We start from the raw sequence: 20,993 nt of genomic DNA on the forward strand, positions 1-20,993 counted from the left end.
CAGAAAAACTCTTGACGTTTTTTATTAAAAATGAAATCTTTCTTGACGTTTTTCGAAAAAAACGTCAAGAAAGGAAAACTGCAAACGTCAAGAGAGCCTGTTTTTGTAGTAGTGTGTAGAAGCGATTAAGAAAGTCTCCCTCATGCTGCTCCCATCTATCAATGGATTCATGTTCTAGGTCGATGTACCAGTCAAAGACGTTTCCTTTCAGAATTCGAACGAACTATTTTACCAATAAATCTCCTCTCTTACCAGCAGTTTCACATGTTTCAATGAAGCGAGCAACGTGTTTTCTTGGGCTACTCTTTCCATCAAACTGTTGGAACTTGGGTGATTGGTATCCATTCGACATTCTAAGATTGTCGGTCCTCTTCGTATATGGTTTGGAATACAAAGAGAGAGTTTGAGTAGGTCCACCATATTGAGTTTTGATGGAGTTTGCAATCATTTCTTGCAACTGCTGAACAGACAGCGATGCAATTGACGTTGAATTTTGTGGTTGTCTTTCTTGTATAATTGTCTTCCCTTTGTCAGTATTTTTGACAGTATGTGTATAGCTTGATTCAGCAGCGTCACGAGATTCAATGTGATTCTTGAGAGAAGGAATCTCATTATCCTTTTTTTCAACGACCTTCATGCGCATGTTGATCTTCTTTTCAAGCTCAATCATTCTGTCTTCACTTGTATCCACGCTAGTCACCATAACTGACATGATATTTGGATGAGGCATCTCCTCATTCGAGTGTTCACAGGAGGAAATTTGTTCGTCAATCACATGATTTTCTTTGATTATAATTCCACCTTTTGGTGGCTTGGACAATTGTTCCCAGATGTTTTTTGTGACCTCAAAGGATGACATGTCCTCAGATGATTGAGTATCCCTTGAGCGGCTGCGAGTATTTGGCTGCTTGTCGATGTCACTTGGAGCTTTGGAAGTGTTGCCTTAGGATGTCATGATTTCTTTAGATGTTCTTCAAAAGAGAAAGAGATGAAAGGTAAAGATTGTCCCACTAGACGTGTCAAACTATTCATACGAGATTTTGAAGAAATGTAATTCGTGGAATTGAACTTTTGTATATTGATGAATATTGAATATCGTGAATACAATCTCTAGTATTTACTTATTTGATGCTTTCTCTCGAATACAAGTTAAAAACTTAAAACTTCTTGATCTTCGGTCTTTATAATGTTTTAGTTGCAATTCGATTTGAACTTCAATCTTCTAGAGTCCAAGGAAAGCTTAATCTTCCAAGTCTTCAATCTTTCAGAAGCTGTTGATCTCGAGATTGGTACGAACTTGCACGTCTTGAGAGCTTGTAGAAGTTTGAATTTTCAATTCTTTAGAACTTCAGTTCTTCTTTCAACCAAAGACCTCCTTAAATGTGTGGCAAATGTCTGTATGGAATTTGATTAAATAAAATTTATTATTTTCATTGAAAAAGGAAACACAATGTATATACATAAAAAATAATATGAATATTGTTAAATGAGAAAAACTTGGGTGGTATGGAGCAAAGTGATTTGTTTTTTTTTCTTTTTTCTATTTTAAATTACTAAACAGTTCAATGAAACCAATTGAGTTAACCTTTTTTTTTTTCTCTTACAAAAATATGGACAAACAAATGTAGTTCAATCCGTAGAAAAGTTGGGTGATTTTATATTTAAATTGGTAAAACAGGTGGTTTTAAAACAATTTAAGTAAAAGGGGTTGTTTTTTTTGTCATTTACTGGATTCCTTTTTTATTTAATTTTTTAAAACATCAATTCACCCATTTTTGTTCTCTCTCCTTTCTCTTTTATTGTTATAGTTTTAAATTTTAATGATCTATTCATCATTATAATCTTAGTGATTTTTAAAAAATTATATGGACTATTATTTATTTAATTATTTTAAACTTAATCATTTATTCTTCCTACTTTGTTTGTAATGTGTTTGGTAATTTCTTCTTTTATTTTATTATAATGTTTTTATTTTCAATCTATTTAATAACAATGTTTATAATGTTTTGATAATTTTGTCAATAATTTAAGCTTTAAGCTTTAGAAAATTATTTTTTGAAAAATTTATGTAATCAATCTATATGTTTTTTTTTTCTTTTGTTAAAATCGACACGGTTTTAAAAAAAGATGGATCCAAATACATCAAATTTAAATTTAATTAAAACATTAAAAGAATTAATCAATCATACTTATAAATAAAACGAACTAATCTATAAATAAAACATTAAAAGAATTAGCAATGTTCATAATACATATACTTTTATTCTTGTGTATTCGATCAATCTTTTTTAAAATCTGTGCCAATTTAAGAATTGTAGTATGAACTCAATACATCCAAAATAAGAAAAGAAAAGAAAACATATAGATTAATTATATAAATTTTTTAAAAAATTATTCCCTAAACTTTAAATTATTGGCAAAATTATCAAACATTTTCAAGATTGTTATGAAATAGATTGATGAGAAAAATATATTAATAAAGTAAAAGAAGAAATTATCAAACATATTCCAAAAATATGGGAGTGCATAATAAAAAAATATAAATAATAAATTATTACAAAAATGATTAAGTATATAATTAAGTAAATATTAATTTGTGAAAAAAATTAAAAAATTAAGAATAATAAATTATTACAAAATCATTAAGTTAAAAATAATTAAGTATTTTAGGTAATTAAATATTTGACTTCAATCACACATATTTTACTTGTGCTAAATATAAAAAAATTAACTAAAATATTTATAAATATGATCAAATTGTTTCTATTAATAATAGACTATATCTCTATCACAATAAAACCAAATAGTAATTTATCACATTGTATTATGTTATATTTGTAAAAGTATTTACAATTTTTTTAGGAACGCTTTCATAAGAAACAAAACAAGTTATAATAATTATGTCCATAGCATACACATTTATTGTTTGTAAAAATTTGAGAAACAAACCCTAGCCCACATATATACAAAATGTAAAATGTCACAAATGCCTTCGTTACTAATACACCTAATATTCTCTGATACATCTAATATCTTTTTGATACATCTGACACTCTTTGATACACTTGATATACATTTGATACTTCTTGATAACCCTTGAACCTTGATACAATTGATGAACCATGAAACTCTTTTGATACACTCGATACCCTTTGATACACTTAATACTCCTTGTTACACTTAATTTTTCTTGATATACTAGATACCCTTTTGGCCTTGATACATTTAAATACTTCACTAATAAGTTTAATATATTTAATGTCTTGCTAATAAACTTGTTGTGTTTTATTGGTACACTCACCAAATTTAATACGATTGGTACATGTGATATGTTTGATACACCTGATGTACTGCAAATACACTTAATATTTTTCACTGATACACTCGATTGATTAAATACACTTGATATGTTTGAAGTCCTACTTATACACTTGATACACTATTAATATATACTCATAAACTTGATAGTGATTTACTTTACTAATATACTGATATACTTTAATAATATATTGTTGATATACTTTGTAATAATATAACTCAGTTCATATACTTATTTAATAAATAAACTATAATAAACTGCATAAAATTTGAAAAAAAATGAAAAATCACATAGTAAATATATCAACTAACTAATACATATAATATAAGTACATTACAACACACTGATAAACAAAACCGATACAAAGTAAAATCAAAACAAAACCAATATAAGAAAATAAAATAAAATCATTTAAAATCATATTTAACTTAACATACACATGGAAGAAAGTAGAGAAAAATCACACAAGAAGTTAAATTACTCCGATCAACAACCATTACATTTCATATTGGAAATAATGTCATTGATATCTTAAAATTAAGATTAAGATAGAAAGAACAAATTACTTTTTTCGTATAAGAAAGAATGATTAGGTCCTTAAAAATGGGAAGAAGAAATGCTTATGTTATTGAAGAAACAAATTGGAATTATTAGGACTTTAAAAAGCCGAAGAAGAAATAAGGAATAATTAGGACATTAAAAAAGAAAAAAAAAATGATTGAATGGTAGTTTGAAAATAACAACAAATTTAAGATTGAAAGTATATTAAAAAAAAAATAAGAATTTTTCTATATTTACAAAATTATAAAAGAATATGTTATATTTGCTACAACATATTTCTTAATAGGCTGCCCACTCCATTTTTCCCTTTTTTTTTTTTATTAGCTTTTCTTTTTCTTTTTAATTTTTAGAGAAGTTTTCTTTTATTTTTGTATCCCTAGTTTAATTGTATCATTCTAAATTCTTATAAAAAAATTCTTAGCATGAACTCCTAAAAAGAAATTGAAAAAAATCCCAATCAAAAGTAGGTTTTAAATAGCAATGGCATTCCATTTTGGTTTATTTTGATCTATATATGTTCTATATTTTTAACTTTGGTTTATTTCACTTTTTATTTGTACTTTCACATTTTTATTTTAGTTTTTAATCAATCTACTTTTTTTTAAAAAAAAAATAATATATTAGTTGTTTAAATGAAATAGAAATGACCGAAATGATCGCTTCTTAAAAGTACACTGAACAAGTTAAGTATTTTCTAAATACAAGTTAAAAATGAACAAAGTTAAACATACAAGAACCCAAAAAATTAAAGCTACAAGCAAGGCCTGAACTTTTGTTAGTGTCTCAATTTACGCCTTTCATTCATTTTCGTGTGAAAAAATGTTGCATGAAGCTTATAATTATATCAATAAAATCAAACTAAGTTTTTATAAAGGAATCAATTTAGTTTTTTAGACAAAGCTTTATTTACCCTATATAATTGTCAATTAGTGCATGCATGATTTCTAAAGTAATCGTATTAACTAATGATCTTAAATTGTTTAATTTATCAAACTTGAAGAGTTTAATTTACTCAAAATATAAGTTTAATGTGATATATATTTTGTCAAACAAAATCTAGATGAATTGTAAATTGATACCGTTCTAAAAGTTTAAAGTATAAATTAACACAATTATTAGTTTAGAACTATAAACTCAAACCTCCCTAAATTAAAGTTTTTAAAATTGAAAGTCATAAAAGCATTTGCTTTTTGAAAAGGTTATTTACACTAATCAACAAATTAATGTAATATTTAAAAGCTTAACCTATGATTAAGTTTACAAATTTGCTATAAGAATAAAGACAAAAAGCTAAAGGAATTCAAACGTCATTATCATGAATCTCATTGGTTAGTTTTCAAACAACCAAAACAGCCAATCAAAATTCTATTCTTCAATTTTTTTGGTAAGATAATATTTGGTTTATTAATTAATTAGAAGATGGATTCCCATACATACATTAATTAAACTTTATAATAAAGTCAAGATTGTGATTTACATATTTTGGAAAATTTTGTTTTCAAAGAATTTGACAACCAACGTTGACATCTCTTAAATGCACTAAAATATCATCAAACCTTTTTTTTTCTTCTATTATAATTTCTTCATACTTATAATAGTTTAGACATTAATAGTATAGATCAATTATTTTTCTTCTTTCATGTTTTAGTATTCTATCAATTCACTAATTAATTTTTCTCCATATATTTAATTTCTCATCTATGAATTTGAGATCTTATATATGGCTGTTCAATCAAATTTAAAGACACTATAATATTAAATTTCCAATACTTTTTTTATGTATTTAATTTTATTTTTCTTACCAAATTTTGAGTGCTTCCTATACAATTTTTTCGTTTTTATGTTTATAATACGATAATGGAAAGTATAACGATTTTAATCTTCAAATAACAATATTAATTTTTTTATAAAAATACATATTTATGATTTTGACGAACTTTTGAAAAATAAAAGACTACAGATATAACAGAAGTTGAGAAGAAAAAATGGTATACTTATTTATTTTTTAAAATTTTTTAATAAATAAAGTTATTTTTATTTTAGGATCCAAATAAAAATGAAAAAAAATTGTTTTATGATACATTTTTTAAATTACAAAAATAGAATTTAAGAGTGGAAAACTCTATAATTACGAATTGATAGGCGTACGAGATTGTTATGATTTTGTGTGTTTAGTTTTAAAAGTCTAAAGATTAAGTTAATACAAAGTAAAGTAGAGGTGTTGTATAGTGATACATTTTGTTTACGGTTAAATTGAGTTTAGGTGGACATATGTATATGTATACACAATTGATGTAACCAAATATATATTATATATATGGTTATATAATTTCTGAAGAGGATTTTGGTATCCAATAAGCCCACATTTAGCCCATTTTACAAAAGTCGTCTTTCTTTCTCTCTTTCAATCTCCCACTCTTATTTTTCTCTCATTTCATTCATTTGAAATTCCATTTTTTTTTTCCTCCGAAACCTTCTCTCTCTAGAATTCATGACGGTATGCTTTCTCTTTCATTTCTGCCTCTTCAACATATTATTACAATTTTTATTTTTTCTTCTTCGCTTTCTTGCTTTGATGTGTTTTTTCGATCGGTTTCATTATTACTTCCTTCTCAATTTCCCTTTTCTTGATTCCTTCCCCCACTTTGATTTCCCTATTGATTCTTCAATTCTTTTGTTTCCCACTTTCATTTCTTTATTCCTCTTCCTGGGATTCAAGTTTATCGATTGATAGATTCTATGCTTGTTCTATTGGACCCCCATAAATCTGGATTTTCTACCAGATTTATTTAGTTGTTGGAGCTCGTTTTTCAATCAATAAATCTCTCACCTGCATTTAAATACGGATTTAACTAGTGTTGGATTGGAGGAAAAAACCTCTTGATTGTTTTATTTTGTTTGATTGATTAGTATCGGTTTTGGAGGTATTTACAAAATCTGTTGCTATAAAGCACGTTGTGTGGTAATAGATGATGGTTTTTAGATGGTAGATTCTTTGTCCGATTAGTAAGGTAACGCATAAGATTCACAGAGGGTACATCTTGTTTATTTATTACTTTTTTTTCCCCTCTTCTTGTAGGACAAAGGTCGGCCATTGCCAAAATTTGGTGAGTGGGATGTTAATGATCCGACATCGGCTGAGGGTTTCACTGTGATTTTCAACAAAGCTAGAGATGAGAAGAAAACAGGCGGCAAACCTGATTCACCTGGAAAAGTTGATGCACATGGCAGGAATGCACCAGATCCTGCCAAGACACCTCCTGTAAGATACATTCATAATCTTTTTCCTACTTGGGCGTTGGATGGTTGTTGTAGCTATATTGCATTCTATCTCTGTTGATAATAATTAATAAAGTAGTTGGCATCTAAACAATGCTTCTTCTATACCTCTGGACAATTGTTTGGTCTGTTACTGTCAATGAATTTCTGAGAGTGTTGATTCTCAGTTCTGACAGTATATTTATTGTATTCCAACCAATAGTTGCAAGCTTTTAGATGTTAAACACATGAAAAAAGGAACAAACAACCTTCAAAATCTATAATTTTAAGAAAAGAAAAGAAATATCACGGTAACGAGATATAGTCAGTATAAAAGGGTTTAATAGTCAGGGAAGTTGCCATCTTGCCCTTATCTGTTCTAAAGAATGCTACTTGTGTTCCTTTGGGCAATTGGTTTTGTCTGTTGCTTGCTTCTGATAGTGTGATGTGAGTGTGTATAGTAAGTATAACTCTGTTGAGCTTTGTTCAAAATCTTGGAAAGTATGAAACTGAAACATGTTGATAAAGTATCTAGAATTTAGTTAGAAGGAGAGACGATATCACATCATTTAATGTATTAACATCAGAATGTCTTTCAGTTTATATGCCTTGTTAGGAACTTTAAGTTATGAAACATGAATTTTCTAGTTTTGTTCTTCTTTGAGAGGGCTATGATTCTTCTTGCATAAATGTCGGCCTTTGAAATAAATGGTTTGATCCCGGTGCTGCATTTACCCCTTTTCTTTACTGTATATATTGTATTTACAAGTTTTCTTTGGGTTTTTTTCTTTCATGTGGATGAATATCAGAAGAAATGGCTTTGCTGTATTCAAAGTCCCACTGCTGAATCTTAAGAAGGTTCGTTTAGAAGCTACAGTTGAAAAACTTCATATTATTCTGTAATTGTGCCTGCTGTTGGCTTCTCAAATACAGTGAACTTTTCATGGAGCCTTGATGGTCCTGCTAAATTTTATGCAATTTCATGTAAATCTGAGTGTTGTCTTGTTGTTGTGGAGGAAAAAAAAAGTAAAGAAGAACATGTATTGTATTTATATTATTGATATGGTGGTTTTTTATTAGGGGATAAAGTTGCTATTCTGTCTTTGCCTTTGGTGTGTGAGCTGTAAAGCTTTGCACTGGACATCATGTATAATTGTGGCTGGTATAATTAATGTAATACAACTTTTGCTTTTCTTTCAAACATACCCTTTTCCCATAATACTAAATATTTATTTGACAAAGAAGATTTTAATCTACAAGACCCACCAAGCTAAAAGGCATTTGATGTCTGGCTTAGTTCTCTCATAACATACAAACTTAGAGACACTTGAGCAAAAAAAAAATATTTTTAGTATTCCAACTAGAAGTTACAACTTTTATAGATCCATTTCCAAGCAACGAAAGGTTGAACAATATGTAACTATAGAACCAAATATTTGAAATCTACAATTTTAAGGAAGGAAGATCAAGTTAAAGTAGAAATGAAAAGGAAAGACAAGTGGCTAGAGCCAATATAAGGGATTGAATAGTCAGGGAGCTTGGCATCTTGCCTTTATCTGTTCTAAAAAACATTCCTTGGTACAAAGGCCAATTGATCAGAACCAAAATACCACAAAGAAGAACTTGCAAAGCCATTGCTTGAAAGGCCATCACCAAACCACTATCAGTTTTTACTGCTTTCTTCACCATCCCAAGAAAGCAAAACAGATTAAGCAAAGAGGTCGTTGCCAAAATGGTAAACAATGGAGAGGAAGCTCCAAATTCCATTATCTCCTTTTCATATCTTTGAGAGGCTTCTTGATCAGTTACTTTAGCTGTGATTGCAAATGTTAAATCAGACAATCCAAGTGTCTTCAAGGCAGTATCTACAAGAGCAAAGAGATAGGAACTTGTTCTTTTATATAGCCAAATCCTCTGCTCATTCCACCAACCTTGGACTGTTCCTCCAATCGACAAAAATTCCACCAAACTAGCAACATACTCGGCAAATATCACATATGTGAAAGGTATCAACCATGGGCTTGAAACCTGAGTACACCAAATAATCAATGCTCGGGGTTTGTCAATTGACAATTTCTATTAATATGAAGTATAAACGAGGTAAGGAAGTTGTGTACCTGTGGAAACAAGGAAACACCTTTGAGGAGATAAAGAGAGGGGATGATGGAGTAATATACTGTTGCCAAGGAATTCACAGCCCAAAAACAATAAATGCAATATCCCATTCGTAGGCCTAAACTGATCTTTCTACGAGTACACAGCGCAGGACTATATCTGGAAAGAAAAATTTGTAAGTCACCTTCCGACCATCGCTTATGTTGAACTAGTGTCTGAACTAATGAGGTTGGTGCAACACCTAGGAAGGCTCCCCTCTCTGGGTTACAATAAACTGATTTCCATCCTTGGCTTTGCATTGACAACCCGGTTACAACATCTTCTACAGGACATCCATATCTCAAACCTATCTGCAATTTGAAAGTTGATAATCAGGCACATAAATGTGAGAGAGGAAGGTACAGAGGAAGAGACGGACACGAGCAAAGAAACCAACCTCTTTTCCCCACTGAGTGTTCTCTTCATATGTACAATTTGCCAGATACTTCGAATTTTCTTCTAGTTCCTTTACATTGGCCTTAGAATTCCTATAGCTTTTACTGTTCCAATCATTTTTGTATCCTTTGCTATACTTTTTACCACAGAGAACGTCTCTTTTATGAAAGCAGCCTGTTCCAATATATGGAGGGCCTCCAAGACCATCCAAACCAGGGAGTTCCACCTTCACAAAAAAAAAAGAAATAAAAAAAAGACCATATAAATTACCTATAAATTTTATGAACTTTCAAGTACTAACTTTATCAACTTACCTCACTAATGACTCGTAAAGTACTTCCATAAATATCATTCTTCGTTACATTGTCAAACTTTTGTGGAAATTGTACAAATGCAATCTCATGTCCCTTCTCTTCATCCATTAAGAAGCAAAGTGCATCTCTTATGGCATCTGAGTTGTTCGAATACATATCACAGTCTACATTGAGTAGGATTTGCCCATTGCTTATATGTGATGAGACCCTAAGCTGAAAATGGAAACAATGACAACATAGAACATACTAAGCTGAAAATGGAAAAAATGATAACATAAAACATACTAAGCTTAAACTGGAAACAATGACAACATAGAACATACTAAGCTGAAAATGGAAACAATGACAACATAGATCAAATGTTCTAAGAACTCAAAGCATCCATGTAGATGTAACGATTGATCTATGTTCTAAGAATTCAATAGCAACCACGACCTTACTTAAAAAGAATCTGTTCTATGGGTGGATCAATAGTGTCCATGAGTTTTAAGAATTCAATAGCGCCCATGTAGATGGACTGATATCTAATTTTGCAAACAATTAGTGCATTAGCTTGATATTGGTGTTATATTTTTGTATTCTAAATCAATTTCGACATCCATGAAAGTGTGTAGATTAGTGTATGTGTCTTTATATCCGAACACATTCAAGTAGATTTACCAATGCATTCATGGCTCCAGCTTTGAAATTATGAAAATATTGAGGTCTTTTCTCACGAGCCAAATACACCAAAGTTGGTAAGATAGATCCTTCAACATCCGTGGCTTTTGGATCTCTCCCATCTATCACTATCTGGATTGTTGGGAATAGAGAGAATAAAATATTAGAAATACTTGCATCTCTATAAAAAGTTCGAAAAGGATGTGTCCATTACGAAACAATTTTTTTTTTCAACATAGATAATTGAATTTTCTTTTTGAGTTTTTTATGAAAGGAAATGACAGAAATTACCTGAAGGAACGTATCATGGTCTCGACGAGATACATGGGATTTCCACAGGGAAAATCCTTCATTACTTGACCGTATTTCTTCAGGAACTCGACCTAGTTCGACTGCAGTATTTATTTTACTCACCATGTCCTTGTATAGTTTCTGCAAAAGAAAAAACCATCCAGGTAATGGCTACCATTAATACCCCATGAGATCTTATCTAACATTGAATTTTGTGATTCATAACTGACTTTTTAATTCAACAGCAGAAAGGCTTTTCTTTTCCTAATTAAAAATCGACTCTTATCTGATCATAAGTAAAATATAAAGTTCCTATAGTATCATTAACAACCTGAATAAAAACCATTTCTTTTCCTTGATGATCAGAAGACACCGAGGCAAAGTAAGCTGCAGGTGACCTAGGTTGGATGTTGAACTTCTTGCAAAATGGTATCCAGTGCTTTGCAAATTGAGAGGCCTCCACAAGAGCATAGTAGGTGAGCTCAGAGCCTGCATCGTCAGAGAGATACACGCTAAGCTTCTCGGGCGGGTAGTCGTATGCCATGACTGATAATACAGTACTAATGACCATAGCTGGTGGTTCCATATCAGGGTCTGCTGTGCATACAAATATATCCACTCCAGGTAACTCTCCCTCGTGTCTGTTCAGAGACAAATACAGCATTTCAAACTTCACACAACGCATCTTGGAGAAACTAAGGCATTCCCTCTCCAAAAATCATATCTACCAAGTGAGAGAAATTAAGTAAAAGAGAAAGGGAGAGCCTATTCCATAACAATATCCCATTTCCAATCATCATAGAAAAGCAGTAAAGAGAAACTAAGAGAGATTGTTCCACTTCCACAACATTATCCAGTTTCAAACATTGTAGAAAGTAACAACCTCTGAAAAGAGACACAGAGAGATTCTTTTCCACAAGGCCAGAACAAAAACCCACTTTAAATATCACCAAATATAAGAGAAATTACTAAGAGAGAGAGATTGGTCCACCACAATGTCTCTATTCAAACATTAAAGAAAATAAAGTGAGACGAACTGTAAGACAGAGATAGATAGATAGAGAGAGAGACCTTTTTGAGAGGTTGTGTTTAAAGGTGCGCCTATGAATTGGATTCCAGCGAGGAGATTGAGTGAGAACCCAATAAAATCCAAACCATATCTCAGCAGCAAACAAACCAATCCAAACCCATCTTCCAACTTCATCTTCTGGTACAAATTTTACTCTGTAAATCCAAATCAAACAAATCCCCACAAAAATGGAGGCTGCAAATGCCCAATAAACAACTCTCCCTTTTGCTTCTTTGGTCTCAAACAATGGCAAATACTCTTTGCTCATCTCTCTTTCTCCCTAAACACAACAATAGCTTCTTCGACCGACGAATATACAGCTATAATATGCGTGTGAATTTATGAATGATGAGTGGAAAGATTGATTGATGAATGGTGGGCTCCAAAGGACTGCAGCAAGAAGAAGCGAAGTTTAGGGAAATGAAAAGATGAGTGGGGGCAGGGCAGTTATAAGGATTGAGCCAAGTCAAGGGTAAGTGTGGTACAAACAAGAAATAGGAAGGGGATTGGGTTTTGGTTGCTTTTGTCAATTGCATGGAGTAGAAGATGAAATATGGGTCTTCTTTGTGCAATTCTTTTTTCTTTTTTCTTTCTTTCTTTCTTTCTTTCTTTCTTTTTTTTTTTTTTTTTTAATTTATGTTGGTTTATAGCTTTTCTCTTCTTTGGCTAGGCAAAGCATCCATTAAAGCAATGCTTGCTAGCTATAAGTCTTTATAAACAACAATTCCTAGATAAATATTGTTTAGTGAAGCGTTGTCATTTGCATCTCAAGAGGTGAGCAATTGTGGCGTTTGAGGCACTATGAGGTGTTCGCCTTAATCAAAGACACATTAACTGATCTCTATCGCATTATAGTTTATCGTATAGTTAAATCACTTACAATGTGGAGACTTTCCTTCACTCTTTCTTAATACAAGTTAGTCCACATCTCCATCTCTCCACCATTTTTATCACTTTTTACAGATTCTCTAGTGTAGATAATAGGTTTAGCACTTAGATACATTTTACTATATACTATATAGATATTGTATAATGGTTGGATGAAGAGTGCGCATTATAACTAATGGTTGATGTTAATTCCCTGTGTTCAACACTGAATCATCTTACACAACGAGGATTTAGTAATTATGTGAGGATTTAGAGATATAGTGAGCATCTCACATGTAATGACCATGACTCGCCGCATAGAGAGATTTGCGATGAGAATGTAACTTATATATCCTAATCGCGCAAACCAATACATTAAGATTATAAATAACACAAACATCCAACATTAAGTCTATAAACCCAAGCAACTACATGACAACATACATTTCTCAAGAGAGATGAAGACAATGTCGACACCAACTCCACTTCTTCATGCAACACCATCAAAGAACCTGGTCCAAGATTTCATGCTTTCAACAAACAATACTTCTTCATTAGGTAAGTCTTCACATAATTCTCAATTTGATGGTCAATCAGAAAATCAACCAATGTTTGGCACTTTACTGCCCGCTGGGGTATATATACAATATCATATTGTTGAAGTATAAATGTCCATTTAGCGAGGCGTCCTGAGATGATTAGCCTTGATAAGATATATTTGACAAGTTCAACTTTGGCCACCAAATGTACAGTAAAAACTTGCATATAATGTCTCAATTTATTTATTGCAAAGAAAAGGACGAGAGACATTTTGTCAATTGGAGAATAATTCAACTTCATTCAAAGTTCTACTTAGATAGTAAAGTGCACATTCTTTACCCTTATCATTTTCTTGTGTGAGTACTGCTCCAGGTGAACTTTCTTAAGCTACTATATACAATATCAATGGTTTTGCAAATGTAGGCACACTCAAGACCAGAAAGTTGAGCAAATACTTATTTATACTATTGAATGCATTTTTGCATGACTGGTCCCAATCAAAGACTCCATCATTCCTCATCAATATCTAGAATGGCTGATATCGACCAACGATATTAGATAAAAATCTTTTGATGTAAGCCAAACAACTCCGCAATCATCTCAACTTGTACAGTTTTTCGAACTTGGCATCCTCTGGATGACTTTAACTTTAGAGCGATCAACTTCAATTCCACGATGCCTTAGAACAAAGCATAGAAACTTTCCTGAGGTCACGTCGAATGCACATTTATGAGGGTTCATTCTCAGTTGATATTTCCTTAGGCGATCAAGGACAAACTTCAAGTCTTTTAGGTAGTCACGTTTCTTCTTGGATTTCACTACAAGATCATCAAAATAACATTCAACATGTTTATGTAGTATATCATCAAAGATTCTTTCCATAGCACGTTGGTATGTGGCACCTGCATTAATTTTTAATCCGAAGGGCATTACCTTTTAACAATGTATACTTTTTGGAGTTCAAAACACTATTTTATCTTCATCATTTAGATCCATTTGAATTTGATTATATCCTGATGACTCATCCATGAAAGATAAAGCCTCATGCCTCACAATTACATCTACCATGATTTTCATAAAAGGCAAATGAAAATCATCTTTTGAGCATGCGTTATTTAGGTTGTGAAAATTGACACAAACACGTAGTTGGTCATTCTTTTTCCTTACAGGACAAATATTAGCTATTCGTGTTAGGTACTTGACTTCACAAATAAATCCAGCTTCAATGAGTTTATTTACCTCTTTCTCGATTTGAGAAATGAGTTTGGGTCGAAATTGTCGCTGGGCTTGCTTGATTGGCCAATGTTATAATTTGATTGCTAAATGAACGACCACCTTTGGATCGAGACATTTTCTTATATGACCATGCAAAGACATCTTTATACGCTTTGAGTAACCTCACATACTCATTTTCATCATCATCAAAAAGTTGGGTGCTTATTAAGATTGGACGAGGCTCTTCTATCATACCAAGATTGACTTCCTTTAACTCATCATTCGTTGATTGGCCCCATCCTCAAGTGATAACTTAGTGGCTTTGACATCTTCTTCGAACGTCTTATGGTCTGATGCCTCTTCTATCATAACATGACCACAACCTACCACGTCTACTTTGCTTTCTATCTCATTATTTTCAGGTTGAGTAAAAATGTCGTCAAGTCACTTTACTTCTAATGAACCCTCTATATTTATTGAGACAAAAAACTTCCTTTTCATTCTTGATGGAATTGCACTATGAATTTTCTCATCCCTTGTCACTAAGTCGGGTTTGCTTGAGATAGATATGAGAGGTTTCTTTTGGCCTCTTGTTACCGACACGCTTAACCTTTTCAAGGTAGATCCTCTTGTAACCGAAGTTGGGCTCACAGATTGTACTTTTTTCGAAGTTGTATTTAGCCTTTAAAGGGCTGAAAGTCAGATGGAATCAGAACTTGAACCTTGATTTTTGTCCTCGAGTGTCGATGTGCTTAACCTCTGAAACTTGAAAGGCGTGCAACTGAAGAAGTACTGCGATAAAAAATAGAAATTCTTTGACTTTTTCTTTTTTTGCCTTCTCCAGAATCGTTGCTTTCTTCTACAGTAATGTGGCATGTAAGCAACTTTTATTTTTCCTTTATCGACTATGCGAATTGGCTCAGAAGACTTACATCCAACTTCAGACATAGAATTAGGTATACTATCTTTGTTTTTTCAAGTTTCTTTTGCTTAGGGAAAACCCCATGTCTTTCATCGAATATTTTCAGGCTTTTAAGCTCAGTACGAGTTGTAAAGTTAACCTACCTTCTCCATCAACTTATATGCCTTTAGGTCGAACCCCTCCACCATTTGTTTTCCTAGAAGAATGCGTCTACGCCATTTTCCTCATTCTTTTCGCCTTTCCTTTATCCATCTTGGTAAGTGGTGAGGTGAAGCTTTCCTTCAATATTTTGACGCTTTCAACCTTTAAATTTTTCAAACATTTTGCAAACAGTGATTCTCCCTTCTTACGTCGAGATAGAGGAATGTAACATAAAATAGGTGGTTTTGAGGCTTTTTCTGGTGGGATTGCAATCTTTTCATTCTTTGACACTTCAAACTTAACTTGGGTCGTTAGTTCATCTTTCTCTGGACCATTGAGTGCATCCACTTCATTTGACTTCTTTGTTGTGATCGTTCTTTGCTCGGGCTTATAAGTGCCTTTTGCCACAAGAACTTCAGTTGACATGACTTCACTTATATCATCACCTTTTGTGTAATATTGTGCATCAACAAAGTGAGACTCGACCTTTGAGTAGCTTAGTGTCAGCATCAACCTTCCTAATTACTTGTTTATAAAATTTTAAAACATTGATAAAGCATTGAGGTTACTACTCCACTTTCATGAATCCAATTGATACTCTAATAACAACCTACATGTGGTCATCGAATCGATCACATGACACTACAAGAAAGGGGAGCTCTCCCGACGCATAAAATCGTCGGGAGTTATATGAAATGCGTCGGAAAAGCCTTTTCCGACGCATAAATATGCGTCGAGACATGCGTTGGAGAAAATGTGTCAAGAGAGGAATTTCCGACGCACAACAAGTTGTGTGTCGGAAATTCCTAAACATCTTCTAACATTGTATGAACATCGAATGATGCTGTCAATATGGCATCGAGAGATGTTGCGGAACTCCCGACGCACATGTTAGGAACTCCTATATATATATTTTTTAAAAAATATCTTTATTAATTCCTAAATTCAAATTGAAATTCAAACTCATCTTCAATCTCAATTTCAACACTTCAATATAAACTTCAACACTTCAATCTAAACTTCAACACTTCAATCTCAACATTCAACACTTCAATCTCAACTTCAACACTTCAAATTCAAATTCCTAAACCCTACAACTAATTCAAAATCTAAATACTAAAAAGTAATTTGAAACCTAAAATCTAAAACCTAAAACTAATTTGAAATCTAAATACTAAAACTAATTAACTAAAACAAAAGAATAACTAAACTAAACCACTTACCCACGACGCCAACAACGGAGACGACAATGACGACATCAACGGTAACGGGGACGACAACGACGATGAATGCCTCTTCTACTTGATCTCCTCTCTATCTCCCTCTCCCTCTCTCGGTTTTCTTTCTCTTTTCTGTTTCCATTCAGTAAAGAATGGTGTTAAAAAGATGGAGAACTCCCGACGCACAACGAAAACGTCGGAAATAGCGCCCTATTCCCGACGCGATTAGTGACACGTCGAGAATCCCTAAACTATTATCAACGTGATTAGTGACACGTCGGGAATCCCTAAACCTATTTTTTTCTGACGTTCTTGACACCACATCAGAGAAAGGCGTAACGTACAATTAATAATCTGCCATTCCTCCGACGCAACATGTAGACGTCGGGAATAGGTGCACATTTGCCGACGCACCTGGCACCACGTCAGAGGAAGGCCAAACGATATAATTAATTGTCCACCCTCTTCCGACACTACACTTTCCATGTTGAGAATAGTGGTCCATTTTCTAACGTACCTCGCACCGCATCGAAGGAACCCTAAACCCATTACAGCCAGTTCCGACGCTAATGTGTCTGCGTCGGAAGAAATACCTTCTTCCGACATGCACCAAGCTACATCAGGAAACACTAGTTTCTACCGACGTCATGTGTCCCGATGAGTTTTCCTACATCGAGAAACTCCTGATTTCTTGTAGTGTGAAATATAGTGCTTGCCTAAAAATCCACTATGGTGATCTTCGAACGAACAATTCCTATTGCTCATTGTGCTCCTTGATTAAAGCCTTGAATTACCAATTTACTGCTTGATAACTCTTTAAATAAGATCCAATTGATTCATGATTGACTTTGGTAGAACATTGACAGTGAAACCATTATCGATGAGAATTTGATTGAGCTTTTACTCTTGAACATATCCTAAGACAAATAAAGGTATATTATGAAGCTTTGACCCAAGTAGCAAATCCTCATCATTGGAACATATCGATATACAACATGAATCACATGCCTTTGTTTGTGATGCAAAAATAGTTGAGACATCATCATTTTTTAATATCTCGATAATTGTATCCTTGATTTTCCGTTGGAGTGACAATAAACCATTTATGCCTAAAAGAAGGCAAATCCTATGAAACCCGTAATTAAGTTAAGAGTTTAAAAGGTAAAATTTTGACTAGGTGTTCAAACTTGACGTTTTTTACAAGAAGGCGTTTTGGTCTGTCTACGCATTAAGAGTTTGTGGTTAAGGCAGTCCACGAGAATGGTTACGCGATAAGACTTTTGAAAGGCTAAGCGATTAAGGTTCTACGTGAGATGAATAATTATGCAAGAAGAAGTAAGGAAACTTCCCAAAAATGTCCTAAATTTACTTAATGGACCACGTGTAAGGTTTAAGTTAAGCATGACTAAGATAAACCTTAAGACTACACGTGTTTCACTAAAAAACAAGAGCTGGCAAGTTGAGAAGAGGTTAAGCATGACTAAGCTAGTCTAAGGACTAGTATAAATAGAGGACCTTAGTCATTTGTTAAGTGTTGTTACTCTAAATTTTTGAAGAGAAAAGCTCTAAGAGTTGAAGTGTTGTCGATTTTCTACGTGAGAAGAAGACGAAGAGAAGCCTTAGAAGTTTAAGTAGCTAAGTAGAGTGAGTATTTTCTTTAAACTGTTTATGTTAAAAGTTTTTCTTTTAAGTTCTTAATTGATTTGAGTTAATGATTTCTATTCAAATGATTCCTAAAAAGAGATCTACACTAAAAGCTTATATGTTTTAAAATATGTATTATGTATTTCAAAGCATGACTTGTTATGAAATTGTGTTCAAATCATTAGTTGCTTCCTTTATAATGAGCTAACTTTTATGTGCACATAAAGAGTAGATGTCATCATGGGGCGTACGGGACTACATGGTGATGAAATACTAGTTAATACGTTGAAAGGAGCGTATTGTACTTAGCAGCCTAGGCAACAAGGACGAATCTGTATATCCTCGAATGTTGTTGTTAGAATAGTCTAAACACGAAGTTACGTCACGTAGAGGATGATTCAGGATCCTTTGTAAAAGGAATGACTGGTAACTAATGTGTGTTATACGAAATGATATGTTTATTTGAAAATATGAATTTATGTGACTGGTTATGTTTGGCCAAATGATGTCTACAAAAAGATATTTTGCAAAATGGTTTTCTTAAAACCTCACTAAATCTTGTATACTTATGTTTTTAAATTCTATCTTCCATAAAACAGAAGTTAAAGGTCAAGTAGAGAGGAAGGAAAGGGCTTGTTGGGCGAGAAGGATGCTAGACGCTTAATTTCATGTTTAAGTTTCTTATTTCTATTTTGATTAAGTGATGTAAATTGTACTAAGTGCAGAACGCCTTGTTAAGTTAATAAAGTATAAGTTTGGTTATTTTATTATGTGTTTAAAGTATAAGTTAATAAATTGATTGCAAATCAATTTGAGCTTTAATCTTCTGGAATTCAAGGAATGTTTAATCTTCCAAATCTTCAATCTTTCAAAGGATAGTAATCTCGAGAATGATAAGAATTTTCATGTCTTAAGAGCTTTTAGAAGTTCGGATCTTCAATTCTTCAGAGCTTCAATTCTTCCTTCAACCAAAGATCTTCCAATTGAATGACAATGTGTCTATTTATAGAGAATTTTCATGGGTTTTAGGTCGGCTTAGACCCATTTGCTTCTTGGGCTTAAGCTTAGGCTTGTTGACTTGGGTTTGGGTCCATTTGCTTGTTGGCTTGGGTTTTGACCCATTTGCTAGTTGGCTTGGGCTTGAATTGGGTTGAATATGATAACTTAATTACCCTAAACCCAACAAATCATAGCTATCATGATTTTTGTTGTGATATATGACATGATTTAATTGGTCAAAATTTCTTGTTTAACTATGAGTTTTTCCTTTTTATACCATATGATGTAAGAGATTTAAACTACAGATCTTAAGGTTGCTAATACAATTGAGTTATACAAATTATATATTAAGGTTGTCTACCAATAGTATGATAGTATAAAATTAGTAGCGAGTAATATTTGGATATAATTTTTTCATGATATAAAATTGATAATGTTAATATAATGTATATCCCTCTTGAAAATTTTGGTGATTGTTATTAAAGATCAAAGTAAGAAATTACTTAAAGAATGACATGATCATGATATCTAATTTAGACACGAGTAATAGTTATGACATGGGATAACAATGACCATATTTGGTAGGATTAAATGATGTTTAATTGTGAAGAAGTAACAAAATTCTCAGATAAAAGAAAAATTAATTTTCATCAATGTAACAAAACACAGAAATATTTACGGTTTGTGTAACAAAAAGCAAAAGCCCATGAATTCAGTACAATATTTTGAAAATTTCTAGAGTTTTCCATGAATATTGCGTATGATTTCGTCACTTTTCTTTCTTCTACTTCTTTGGAATTTATTCATTTTCTCTTTCCAGACTTTTTCATCTTATTACCGGTTTTCTTTCTTTTATCTTTAAACAATTTACTGTTCTGTTTAAATCTTTTATTTCATCTTCACCGTTTTCGACAAGAATCTTTGAAGCTACTTCATCTTCCTCATATTCGAGAACATCAAGATTGTTTAAATATCATTTTTATATAATTTAAATGATCGTTGCAATTGTCAACACGATCGTTTAAATTTGAAACCTTTTTTTTCCATGTTTGAAAAGAACTACATGATTGTGTTGATATGATCTAATTAAACGGTCATTTATCATAATCAACACGATCGTTTTAGCATGGTCAACACGATCATTTAGATTTGAAGGCATTTTTTCCATCATTTAAAAAGAATGAACTAAACAATCGTGTAAAAATAATCTAAATGATTGCTTACCATAGTCATGAGCACGATCGTTTAAATTGAAGCATTTTTCCCATTCAAGATGATCGTTTAGCGTGGCCAATTAATTATGTGTTGACTAAAGTATTTATGGTATTTTTCATTGTGGACCTATGAACCTTCTTCGTTTTTTGAAATTGTTTTATAAAGTGTAAATATTTTATCAGTTTGTTATATTTTTTAAAAAGTCCCA

The 20,993-nt window shown here is 32.3% G+C and overlaps 2 protein-coding genes across 2 annotated transcripts; one reads left to right on the forward strand and one right to left on the reverse strand.

Annotated features, from left to right (window-relative positions):
- The first annotated feature begins 6,221 nt into the window (after window positions 1–6,221).
- Window positions 6,222–8,339, forward strand: LOC101212015 (protein NOI4). The gene is made up of 3 exons (XM_004148875.3): window positions 6,222–6,377; window positions 6,960–7,142; window positions 7,948–8,339. The coding sequence occupies exons 1-3, from the start codon at window positions 6,372–6,374 to the stop codon at window positions 7,990–7,992; spliced, it is 234 nt and encodes a 77-aa protein (XP_004148923.1). The 5' UTR covers window positions 6,222–6,371; the 3' UTR covers window positions 7,993–8,339.
- A 126-nt stretch (window positions 8,340–8,465) lies between these two features.
- Window positions 8,466–12,584, reverse strand: LOC101213696 (cellulose synthase-like protein E1). The gene is made up of 8 exons (XM_004148882.3): window positions 12,025–12,584; window positions 11,285–11,594; window positions 10,954–11,094; window positions 10,663–10,794; window positions 10,003–10,215; window positions 9,690–9,914; window positions 9,256–9,603; window positions 8,466–9,166 (listed from the first exon to the last, which is right to left on the reverse strand). The coding sequence occupies exons 1-8, from the start codon at window positions 12,288–12,290 to the stop codon at window positions 8,609–8,611; spliced, it is 2,193 nt and encodes a 730-aa protein (XP_004148930.1). The 5' UTR covers window positions 12,291–12,584; the 3' UTR covers window positions 8,466–8,608.
- Window positions 12,585–20,993: the final 8,409 nt, after the last annotated feature.

Source organism: Cucumis sativus, chromosome 7, assembly GCF_000004075.3.
Source record: "Cucumis sativus cultivar 9930 chromosome 7, Cucumber_9930_V3, whole genome shotgun sequence".
In the NCBI taxonomy this organism is placed as follows: domain Eukaryota; kingdom Viridiplantae; phylum Streptophyta; class Magnoliopsida; order Cucurbitales; family Cucurbitaceae; genus Cucumis; species Cucumis sativus.

Coding starts and splice junctions, on each gene's coding strand:
- LOC101212015 (XM_004148875.3), top strand. Junction 7,143..7,947: donor ATCCTGCCAAGACACCTCCT/GTAAGATACATT, acceptor GATGAATATCAG/AAGAAATGGCTTTGCTGTAT.
- LOC101213696 (XM_004148882.3), bottom strand. CDS start 12,290: ATGAGCAAAGAGTATTTGCCATTGTTTGAGACCAAAGAAGCAAAAGGG. Junction 9,915..10,002: donor CTTTACGAGTCATTAGTGAG/GTAAGTTGATAA, acceptor TTTTTTGTGAAG/GTGGAACTCCCTGGTTTGGA. Junction 9,604..9,689: donor ACACTCAGTGGGGAAAAGAG/GTTGGTTTCTTT, acceptor TTCAAATTGCAG/ATAGGTTTGAGATATGGATG.